At 44.4% G+C, this 12427-nt stretch overlaps 1 protein-coding gene across 1 annotated transcript in view; it reads left to right on the forward strand.

The window, feature by feature from the left end:
• Nucleotides 1-4319, forward strand: part of AFG1L (AFG1 like ATPase) — a 65709-nt gene extending 61390 nt beyond the window's left edge. The window contains exon 13 of the mRNA XM_084283716.1: nucleotides 26-4319. Within this exon, the coding sequence (XP_084139842.1) occupies nucleotides 26-160 (135 nt within the window). The 3' untranslated portion in view covers nucleotides 161-4319. The remainder of the gene's footprint in view (nucleotides 1-25) is intronic.
• Nucleotides 4320-12427: the final 8108 nt, after the last annotated feature.

The following is a 12427-nucleotide window of genomic DNA, read 5'->3' on the forward strand; positions in this document are numbered from 1 at the left end:
GTACTGTTTTTGTGTATTAATACAGGATTCTGCCAAAGGACTCTCCATGTTTACAGGAAAAGAGGAAATCTTCGCATTTCAGCGTACTATCTCACGGCTTACAGAAATGCAGACTGAGCAGTACTGGAAAGAAGGGGACAGAAGTAAAAAACAGTCATAATTAAAAGTTGTAATTAGAAGTTATATAAAAACACCAAAAAGTATGCAGAGAAGTACAACTACAGAATTGGAAAGCTTTGTAGCACAACTGAAATAATAATTGCACTTTATCATCTGGACCATGTTTCTTTGATCAAGTGGTTTTCATGTTTAGGACATGAAGACTGATTTAATTTTTCTGTGCCACCAGCGTGTGAACATGTGAAATTTTACCTTCATTTTCTTTTCTGTAAGGCACAACTTTGATGTTCAGGAAGTTTAACTGGATTAGAATTTTTCTGGAGTATTGCTGTAGAGACAAAGTCAGTGGGTTATTCAGGGTTCACAGTAGATTGATAATGTTACGTGAGGAGGGCACTTTGTGGTTCATGCACTACGTCTGTCACATACAATGCAATTTGCACAAGAGAGATCGAATGCTTGCTTTATGAAACTCCTGACGTTCTGTAGTTCTCTCCTAGAATCCTAGAACTACTCTGTAGTGTATTCTGTTTTCTTTCTTTTTTACTTTTCCTGTGTGTAGCCATCTGCTGACTTTCAGACCCTAAGAGTTTCATGTAATCAGCCTGTTGCTCAGTCTGGTTAATTGAAAACAAACAGCTTGATCCAAGAGACAAGGCTGAGGAGGAGCTTGAAGGCGCTTGAAACCTCAGAGGATTAAACCCAAATAATCATGTATGGTAAAAGAAACTATAAAACAGGGTATACTGTAACATGTAACTGCAAGTTAATACTTTTCTTGCAAGCTGTGTGTCTTGCATTCACATTACTGATATATTTCTATCCTGAATTATCTCAGGCTTCATCTCTGTGGTACCTTGCACTGCTACTAGCACATCTGCCCTGATCTGGGGATGGTGGTATGCAGTGCTACTGAGGCAGATTGTAATCATATTACAACACAAACGTGTTCTATAAAAAAGATGGTGGGGCTGATTCCCCAAATCACATCATCCATCTTCACGTTTGTTGGAAGCTTTCTTCAAGTTAAACCACAATTAATTGTGTCATTCTTGGTTTTAATCTGACTGAAACAAAAGACAGTACTGCTTGTATCAGTTTATACTCTATTTTTTTTTTTTTTAAAAAAAGCACATTTTAAAACCTCAAAGGTAGAAAAATATTATGCAGATGAGCTGAAAAAGCTAAAAAAAATAAATAAAAATAATCAATTTCTTATGGAGGAGGTATATAACAAATCATCCAGAAGTTTGAGGGTTTTTCTTGGATTTTGTAGTGTGACTTTTTCTTGTCACCGTACTTATTATTACCACTAATATTAGTTTCTGCCTTTATTAAGCCTGATTAAATTGTCTGAATCCTAACCCCCATCATTAATACAGAAGGTTTTTAAAAGGGACTTTTTGGTAGGGGAAGTGAGGACTGGAGAGGTCCTGTGTGCTTGGATGTCTTACAGCAATACAGATGCTTTGGGAGTCGCATGCTCAAGTCTGGTTTCCTGTTCTGACCACTTCTGTTTGCCCTGGAAGCTACTTGAACTGGCTACACTTGTTCTCCAAATAACTTTTAGAAGCTCTGCTTATCATTTACAATTTGTGCAACCGTGTTATTCGCACAAGAATGACTACAAGTGAGAATTTTAATGTATATTTATGGAAAATCCAATAAGAACGTATTGCACTTAGATCAATTCTTCAGCAATTCCTAAGTATGTCTTCAGAGATTGTAAGTTTCTCAGTGGAGAGACTATTGAGATCCATGTGGGTGTGTCTGTGTGTATAGATGCATACTTCATTCATACGTACATGAACATAGATAAAGCTAATATATATAATTTAAGCGTGTATGGTTATATATTTATATACATCAGTCTGTACTCATCAGCCTGGTCTCAGCTAGGCTGTAACTGCCCTGAAGTTTCTGCTGAGTCTGGATTTTTTCCTTCTAATAGCATTCAAGTGCCTCTGGCCTTGTCCAAACCAGAATTTGTTGTGGGAAAATGGGAGGTGGCGCTGTGTTCCCTAAAGCATCCTGCATCTAGATATTTATCAGCGTTATTTAAAAAAGCGTGCGTGTTTAGCTCGTATGTCTTCCTCCGTCATGTGGCAAATAACTGCAGAAACACAGGTGAGGCATCTGGGAGGCGTGAGAGGAGTTTGGCAGGCTTTTTGTTCCCACAGAGACTCAGGCTGTGGAAGTGAAGTGGTTTTCCATGGTCTGTGTGGGTGATGACCAACCCCCTTTAGCCAGGGTCTCCAGGAGCCCCCTGGGCAGATGTTCCTGTGCTCAACCCAGTGCAGCAATACCAACCAGTATTTGAGGCGTTTCTGCGTTGCGTACGCTGATCCCAAAGTTGGATACTCCAACTTTTTGGAAGCACAGCTCCTAACGCAGCAGAGCAGTGGAATCACTGAAAACCTCCTGGGATGCAGGTGAACTCTGTCAAGCCGTGGGAGGGAGGTCAAGTCTGGGATTCGCTGGTAGGTGCTGGCAGCAATCAGGCAGAGGAAACGGGGAGTACTTCAGAAGTGTTTTGGGGCTGAAAGAGACCGAAAACAGGAAAAGCTGCTTAAATCACTGTGCAGTACTTGTGGTTGCACCAGAGAGCGTGGATTGCCGCTTTGAGGTCAGGACCACAGGGGGAGGTTGACGGGACCAATTTGTCAGGCAGCCCGGACCTGCCCGAGGTGCTCAGCGCTCCGGCAGTCCCATCCCCTGCTGCCTGGCAGACAGCAGCTGTCCTTTGCTCTCTGCTCCCGCCTTAAGATGTTTCACTTGCCAAAATGTAACCAGTGAAATGCCTGCGAATGGATTGCACATGCTCCATAATGGCCTTAAAATTGCTGGATTTATGCTACATGTATGTGTTTCCACCCATCAGATCTGGAATGTTTTTATCTACCCTTTAGTCATTCAGCAAATGTTATTGCTGAGTTGTTATTTTAAACATCTTTTTGAGTAACCTCGGGGATGTGGTATGAAATTTTGCTGTCACCGAAAGTAAAATCCTTGTTGTTATGGACCATGTGAAGGATTTCATGTTGGTTTACGAAGGCCGTGTCCTGGCTGAGAATCTCTTGGTAACTTGTTTCAAATTCCCAATTGACAAAGCTGTTCACAATCCCCAACAACTTAAACTACAACCTCTGGGAGTGTAGTTACTCCATCTGTACAGACTATCTTGAAAGATGTATTTTCAGTTCACATCCTTGTGCTGTAGCTCTTTATTTAGTAATAAATAAGACACAACTGTGTCTTTCTACCTAACTATTGTTTTTCAGTATTTACCTTTGCACAAATAGAGGGAACAGTTACCCCAAACAGGGTATAAGGAGACAGCCTACCAAAGGTCTTCACAGGAACTGAAGATGCACTTCTTGCTCTTGTCATTATTTTGATCTAAAAGGGAAAAACATTCATGTTGTTTTGTGAGCGAATGTGATCACAACGACACTACAGCTGGATAGATGTCACCAGTTCTGCAGCAATGTAAAAATGAACAAAATGACCAGGTTTCAAGCAGTGCTCAGCGTGGTCACCAGGCACCTCACAAGGAGGGAGAACAGTCTCTCCGTCAAGACCTGTCAGAGAGGATCAGGATTTAGGGATTTCTTTCTGCAGTTGTCTGGATCTTCGTTACCCCTGCACCTCCGTTTCCTCGTTGATAAAATGGGAATTGTGTTATTTTCTTATTTGCTAGCCCTGGAGTGCTGCCAGGCTTGCTTAACTCATTAATATTCTAAGATGTTTTCTGAGGCTCTGGGATGAAAATACTTCAGTAAAGTATGTAAATAGTGCAAAAAATAATTTAGCTACTCCAAGTGGATTAGTTTCCTTGTTTGGGCTACAGAATTAATACCTTCAACTAAACACCATGTGCCTCTTTACGGAGTAATTTTTTTTTTTTGTACAACACGTCTGTTTTAAAGAAAAAGAATATCTGAGGTATGTGATTAAAAACCCAACCAGTTCATGTAGTTTTTCTTCTACCTGTAATGACAGATTTCCTTTATGATTTATTACAACCTGAGCTCCTGTACCTGTGAACTGCAGTGGCTTTGTAAATTTTGTTGAGGTTTTCATTTGAATGTATACTGAGAATTTTTTAAACACCGAATTGAGTCTAATATATAACAAACCGAACCCTGTTAAATCCATCTTAATTGAAAATATTTTGTTGTAATAAAGAAAAAAATAAATCCAGATTTTATAAGCATTTAACGTGTTGTTAATGCTGTTTTTCTGTACCTGTTTGGAATAGGTAAGAGTTGTGGTAACTCTGCAGTGAGCTGCTTGCCTCTGTCTCCGTCTGGGCTGCCTGGATCAGCCAGAGCACCCCAGGCCATTCTTCATATTTAAAATAGCAATCTGCAAAATGTTTGACTGCTTTGCTTTTTAAATCAGGAAAAGGATCAGGAGAGGATGCAGCACATCTTAGCGTTCTGAACGGGAGAACCTTTCACTGGAAACCTTCGATCTCCTCACTTCTTCCAAAGAAAGGGATTGGCGTGTTGAAGATGGAGCCACCACCAATTTGCTTCAGTGTGTTGCCTGCAGCAGTAGTGATATCTGGTGTTAGAGAAGAGCATCCAGAAAACTTCTAAGTCGCTACTAAATGTTAGGAATTCACCAAGGTGTGTGAGGCAGGAGACCGCAACCTTACTTTGTTATCCACGTAAACATTAGGTCCTTCTCTAAGATGCTTTCAGATTTTTTTTTTTAATTTTTTTTAATTTTTATTTTTTTGTCTCAAACATTCTGCAGTAGTAAGTCTCTGGGGTCCAAATAAACATTTTGCTCAAAAAAAAAAAAAAAAGTCCCTTTTGTAGCTTCTTCCAAAATACTTCAAAAACAGATGCAGTCTATCTGCCTTTGCAGGTTTTTTTCCATCTTAAACACATCTCTCTCATGCTCCTCTGGTCTGTTTGTCTTCCCAGAGGTGAGCAAACCCCAGCAGTGTGGGTTTGGGGATACTTTATCTTATTTTTTTTGTCTTGCAACCTTGTTTCTTGAGGCGAGGGCACAGGCTCAGCTTCCCTGAAGCCCCTGGGCTTGGAGCATCCTCCTGTTGGCTTTGGGCATCAAGAGCTTTGGCGTGTACAAAATTCGGGGCATGGGGTCTGGGAGGAGGTCAGAGAGTACCAGTCCTGGGTTAGAGACCACAACAGGATCCTTGGTGAAGTCCTGGCCCAACCAACCTGTCACGTGTTGATTGCACACTTGGATTTTGTTTCTTACCTCGCTTCAGCTGCCCCCAGTGACAGCCACACTCCAGAGCTGGCAGCATCCGTGAGGTGCTGTTTAAATTATCACTAATCATTAAAATGTTGCCACCCTCTGAGCATTATTTTGCATGTCAAAATGTTTTTTTCTTAATTTATGGAGAAAAAGACATTGACGGTGTGGGTATGTTTAATTCTACCCCCTTTATCCTGCTATAAATGGAGTGGCATCGCAGCTTCTCGCTGCATTCCCCATGGTTACCTTTTTCCGTGGAGGTTCTGCAGAAGCACAGTGCTGCTTCTCTGGATAAGAGAAACCCCAAACCGCAGGGACGTGGCCCTGCAACGTGGAAGATGCTTCTGACCCTTGGGCTGTGGCAGCGGCCGTGTTTTCCTTTCTGTCTGCCGAGGAGGAGGACTCGCGGTGGCGGCTCCTCGTGCAAGAGCGGAGGGAGGACAGAGCAGATGGAGGATGCAGGCCACTTGCTCCCCCTCCAGCTTTCCGCATTCTCCGCATATTTGTAAAACAACTTTTGTTGTACGTTGAATTGAATTCTAAGAGCGCCAATAAAACACAGAAGCGCTTCTCTCTGACCTATTACTCTGCATTCATGTTGGTAAAATTTTGGATGAGTTTCCATCGTCCTCCCGCCAGTTCTTTGTCAGGGTGAAGGGTTTAGTTGGCTCCGCTCAGCCACTCTCTAGCTGAAATTGTTCATTTAAATCGTTATAAAAATCCACTCTTTTCCAATGCGAATCCTATATCCCCAGATTCAGGCACCGCTGCCAGTGCAAAGATTTCGAATTCTTTCAGTGCAATCGCACTGCGTCAGTCCAAAGCCAAATTACAAACACTTATCCGCAATTCCCCTTACTCAGCTTTACGATAATTTTTTTTTTTTTCCAGCAGGCAACAATAGCCATAGAAGTATAGGAAAAGATTATTAGAGGGACTTAAGGAATGCTCGATCAATTCCTTCGAAAGCTGCGGTATAATTCTAGCCCAGCTTCTCACTGCAGAAGGAAAACCGTTCAGCTCTGTCGCTGAATATATTTTTAGTGCGCGGTTCTTTAATGTCCCAGTAATTAAGAGAGATCACCGCCACGGGAAGATGAAGCACGCAACAAAAGATCAAGTGATTGTTTAAGCTAGAGTTAAATGAGCCAGGGCGAGCAAGCTCACTGACGTGGAGAAAAAGCCTCCTTTGTATCCTCTGTTCTTTCGCAATTAGCAGAGCCAAGCGCACTTGTGGGACTTGTTTGTTCTACCTCCAGTGATGGATAGCGCTCAGGTCACGAAGCGACGCCTTGGTCGGTCGGGATTTCTCCTGCGGGCTTGTTAAAACATCCCTCACGTCAGGCCTGTCCTGGAGCCTGGGGACGAGGGACCGGCCCTGCTTCCCCCTTAGCCAAGGTTCAGCCCCCCTGCAGGCAGCTACCAGAGTTGGTTGGGGTGCGAGGGGGCAAAGCCTGCTGGAAACACGGGCAGAAGAGCGGGCTCCAGTTGTGGCGGCGTCTCACGAGAAGCGAAATTTCCGCGGCCGGCGGAGAGAGGAGCGATCACCGTCCAGCAAAATTACAATCTGAATGGTCTGCCATTTTCGGTGCTGGGATGGGATGGCAGCGATTGCTATAGAAACTTCTGCGAGCGAGACAGAGAGGTTTTCCAGCGCTGGGAACTGCAAATCGAGGAGGTTAGACTGGGTGCAAAGCCCATTCAGTGAGGCAGCTGCCAGTTGAGCCTCTTTGCCAAGTAAATTGGAGGAAAAGCTGAATAAAATGGCCCCCAAACGCACCAGGCAAATTAAATTTCAGTCCCAGCCTCCTGGCTGGGGCTGGTGGGAGATGGCTCGGGCACGGGGTGCACCTGCGGGCGCTCGTGCTCTGCCTGGGGCATGGCAGGGCACCAGTGAGATGAGGGACGGAGGGGGGGCTGATAAAGGGGGTCGCCTGTCTTCCTGTCTTGCACTTTCCAAGGATCCTGGTCCTTCACTGGAAAAAAAATCTTGCGTTGAAGTACAACAAATTATATGGCACGTGTTCACAGGAGCAGTGCGATTTGTCTTACAGCGTCGGGGTGAAAAATTTAGCAACGTAGAGCTTATCAAATCCATGAAGTGTTTGCCATACATAACACTTCTCTGCAGAAACAAATGATGCACTTTTGGTATTAAGTGTAATTGGCAGTTCGCTCTAACTCCATTCATTTACAATTTCTAAATACAGAGATCTTTAAATCTTACAGACATCCTCCTCTGCTATCGGAGCATCTGAAGACTGCTTGCTCTGATTAAGACAATGTCTGTTGTTGTCCACTTTTATTTTATTTTTTTTATTTTATTTTTTTTTTTTTTAATGTGCATTGATTATTTGTTTTACTAATGGCTAATACGGAGCTGCCACACGGCAGGTACCTATACACACACATGTATGTGTACTCGAGGGCCTACTAATGGGCTTTTCAGCCCTTGTGGACTGTAACTGCTCCCGCAGTCAGGAGTTAAGGCTTGGTTAATGGACTCTAATCTGTCAATTCTTGAACAATTTAGGAAATTAGTTATTGACATAATGGAGAAATTATCTGAGTGTATCACAGCAACCCATACTTGAGGACACCTCCATCTGCTAAGGTTGACCCTAATAATTAACAGCCTTGCCCAGAGCCCCAGAGGTGCTTTACAAGGCACAAGGCTGAAGGTTAAATAGCTTCTGTGCATCAGCTGTGCTCATTACACCAGGATGTCTGTAATCACTTTCCTGAAGCCACAGCAGCTTGTTAATTGATTGCTCTCATTTTACCGTCCTTCCATGGCTCCCCTGGACCATTGCGAAGCTTTGCCCTTGTCCTTGCCTGGTTGCCTTTGGCTGTTCAGCCTGCGACCAGGTGTGCCAGGCAGGACACCAGCAGCCTCCTGTCCAACCTTGTGCCACCACAGTCAGGTATCCAGGCTCCTCCTTTTGGTTCCTCAGGGTTTGTCTAACTTACAGTTTTCCAAAATGAGAAGGTGGTGATGAATCCAAGGCGAGGTGTCATAAGTGACTTGGTGTGTGAGAGCTGCTACAGCCGGAAAAGCCCAGCAAAACAAACAAGAAAACATGACAGAAAAGCCTTCTGAGCGGACAACTCCTTTGCCAGCCAATGTGGAGCTGTTAATGACATGCTCCTGCCTACATCCCAAGTGAGAAACAAGATGCCAAAGCCTTGATCCTCTGGTCTAAACCCTCCAGTGCACTTCGGTACCTCATTAGAGTAAAAGATATTTCCCTAGTAGCAGGAGTAAGGCTTTAGCACCCAGTGTGTAACTGTAAGCAGGGGCTAAAAACAGGGGTTTCAGCAGTGCTTCTCATTTCTTGGCTTAAAAGCAGATGCAAGCTCCCCTCTTCCCATTGCTTTTGCTCCACAGCACTTCCCGTGCTCATACAAAGGGGATGCACAAAGACCTCTGGGCCGCTAGGAAGATTTTACTAGGGCTGAGATACTCCTGGTGAGCTGAAGGAAGAGGCTAGACAAGAAGTCAGGATTTGTCAATTCCCCGTTAACTTTGGTACGTTTAGCACCAGTGGCAATAAACAAGTTCACTGCTGTGTTTTAGGCAGCATTAGGCAATGCTCTTCCATAACCTAGCCAAAAACGTAAAACCCAGGCTGAAACGGGATAAGCCGAAAATGAACATGAAATTCTGCACCTGAGCACAGGATGCCAGTCCCTGCTCCTGCTCTGCAGGAATACCTTTGTACTTGGACTGTGGAGGCCAAACCCCTCATCTGCCATCATCTAGCTCCACCATGTGTTGGAATCTCTTGCCATAGGGGAGAGATTTACTTATTTTTTCTCATGCCAACTTGCAAGCGACAGCGATATTCTCTCTAAAACGTTGTGTTTCAATACTAGCAGGCAGTTCTGCATAAATCTCATAAATTTGTGAGGTTTGGTGGCTCTTTCTGCTGAAACTTGTTCCCCGTTCTCCTTTATTTGTCTTCTCCAGAGCACGCATATCTGGCCTCTTCGCTGGCCAAAAAAATAGCAAGCTGGGACGGTGAAATTCAGGTTTTGCAAAGAAGATGTATCCAGATACCTGTCCTTAGAACAAAGGAAAGAGCCACCAGGACAGCCGTGACCCCCACAAAACTTGCATCTCCTGGGGCTTGAAAACTTTGCCCACCTGCTCTTTAGTCAATTATTTATTGGGAGATTGGACTAGATGACCTCTCAAGGTCCCTTCCAGTCCCCAAAATTCTGTGATTATGTGATGTATCCCTGGTGATAAAATGGGTTGTGTGAACCAGGACTGTGACTAAGGCTTTCTCTTACTCTTATTTATTTAATAACTTTAATAATTAAAAAACGCATTGGTAAACTTACAGAAAAAAAAGTTCTGTCAAGACTCGGTTGGCGTTTGCCTGCAAGTAAGAGGAAGACCACGAGATGGCAGGGTCGTATCACGGCATCGGTCCTGCTGGTTTGAAGCCACCTGGAAAGGGAGGAGGGATTTGATGCTGCTTCTGCCACGCTGTTGTGCAAGCTAACATTGACAGCCTCTGGCCGGATAATCGCTGTTACTGTCAAAGATTTTATTTTATTTTTTTTTTCCCCTACAATTTCCAAGAAAGTAAGAAGTGGATAAAATATGCAGATGGCTTTCAACTTGCTGCTAGACTGAGAACAAAATAAAGTACGTATACAGTACTAATTTGGATGGAGATGGACTTTAGAAAGTGCCAGGAAAAAAAAAAAAAAAAGAGAAGAAAAAGAAAAAAGAAAAAAAAAAAGTAAACTCTAAATACCTGTGCCCCTGGCACAGCATAAAACTTCAGGCTCTCTTCAGCATAAGCCAGATCTCCCTTTGGCATATCTGGCTTATGCTGCGACTGCCAGGGCTGAGCAAGTGATGTGCTTCACGTATTAAGAAGTCAGTTCAACTTTTCAGACCCACATTGGTGGTTTCGCTTCGCAGTGCACACTGCTGTTGGTGTGACTAATGCCCCCAGCCACCTAGAAAGGTCTCAGCCAAGGCTTTGTTCTGGCACTGCCTTTGTGCACACACATTGACAGATCCCAGTGTTGCAATTGGCCTCTGGGACTTCATTTAATTCTGGAGTGCTCAGCGCATGCACAGGAGGCCGTGTGACAAAGGGAGAATTACCCAACTTCAGGTGCAGCTGTGAATTACCCAACTTCAAGGCAGCTGCGATGACAAGATACTGTCCGTATCTCAGTGAGGAAATCTCCTTAGTGCAATGTCTCCCTCTTCATCTGCTAGGATCCTGATGTTGTTCTCAAAAATTCATGACACCTGGAACAGATTTGGAGCTGACATGACCTCATTTCTTCCCAGTAGTATGAGCCTGTGGCCCTTTAGCTGGAGAAGTCTGGCTTCTGAGCAAGCCCAAAACTCTGCTGCTCTGAGATTTGGAGCACTTATAGGATTTGTCTTACGGTGGACTTCTCAAAGAAAACCCCATGACTATGCCTCTACAAAAAGCGATGGACCTTCCCTGGGCTTGCTGTGGTAAGAGCTTTGGGAAGCTCACCAGTCCTGTTCTGCCACCCCTTCATCACCACAGTCTCTCCACTCCTCCTCCTGCACGTGGTTCAGCCTGCAGCAATCCCGTCCACTGCCTGTGCCCTGAGGAGAACGAGCAGGCTGTGCCTGCCACACCACAAGTGTGAAGAAGGCAGGGAAGGAGATGGCTCAACCTCCCTTTGACATGCCATGTACTCTCGTTGCTTTGCTGCTTGTTGTTTGGTTGGTTGGTGTGGTGGAAGCTCTTTGTGGGGGCTTCCCTCTGTGACTTCCTTTTCCAGGCTCATATCCTCGGCTGGCTGGTTCAAGCAGGTCCTTGCACAGCCAGGTTTTGCTCTTTTGAGGCACCCAACTCTCCTCACGTACTGTGCAAGCACCCCTCATGGCATTCAGAGAGCTGGATATTTGAACGGTCAGTATTGTGGCATATTGAAGAGCCTTTTGGGCTGGATATCTTAGTCCTCAAGCTCTAAAAATGCTTTGATGGAACTGACTTTTCTAGAAAATTGGCTGGATCGCCGGGGTAACCAAATCACAAAAGCACACAGGACACAACCAACACACAGAGGGATACAGACGCTTGCTGAAAAGTTCTATGGGCATGGTAAAATGAAACAAAACTGGATGTCCTAGAAAACAGTTTTCACTTTCATCATGTCTCTTGGCTGGATTCCACAGCATCGCAGAAACGTTCCTGCAAGAATTGATTACTTCTCTCATCCTGGGCTCTGGAGAGCTTCCCACACCACTCAGAATAGGTAGGACTTTTTGAGCACTGGCTTAGAGGTGAGATCTCAGCCAGCTGGGCAAAGCTACCATCTTTCGGTTACACATTACTATGCATATGACTGAATCCTGCCATCCACGAGCGAAAAGAAAGGGGAGTAAAAGTCCTAGCATCTTATTTTACCCACATGGAGCAGCAGGATGCGCAAATAAATGCGGATGAACTACATGGGGGATGGGGTGGGACAGTGAGCTGAACCAGAGAGCAAAGGTGGATGTTTTCCTGACACTGAGAATAACCTTCGGCTGCCTAGTGATTGAGCAAGTGGAGCCAAGCAACAGAATCAAGTCAAAAGCAGTATCTCCCCTCAGTTTTGAAGAATTGTTATTATATTCATGGGTTCAGTTCAGCCTAGAATTCAATACCACAAGTGAACGTTCTCTGAAGCTTGGGAATATTCCGGATCGGCTCCTGCCTTGGTCTGTGTTCAGCTGCAGTCTTTGCAGATAAGATCAGCCATTGCAAGGCTTCACGTGGTGCCCCGACTGAGCCGCTGCCAGCTCTCCAGCCACAGCCTGATCCTTCCTGTGTCCTCTGTGCCCTCCTGGGTTGGAGCTCTTTGCTCGTGTAGATACTCCTGCTTTCCTCAGGCACGTGGGACTCTGACTTTTTAACAGCTGCATGGAAACCTACTTGCATTTCCTCAAAGAAGAAAGAAGACAAGAATTTAAAAGTGTTTCTTACTCTTAAAAAGATCCTTTTCAACGTAGAAATAAGCTCAGGAGTCTCGGTACTTGGACATCTTAGTTCAAATCTCTGATCTACTTCTGAAT

This window comes from Netta rufina (genome assembly GCF_964035555.1).
Source record: "Netta rufina genome assembly, chromosome: 3".
NCBI classification, from domain to species: Eukaryota; Metazoa; Chordata; class Aves; order Anseriformes; family Anatidae; genus Netta; species Netta rufina.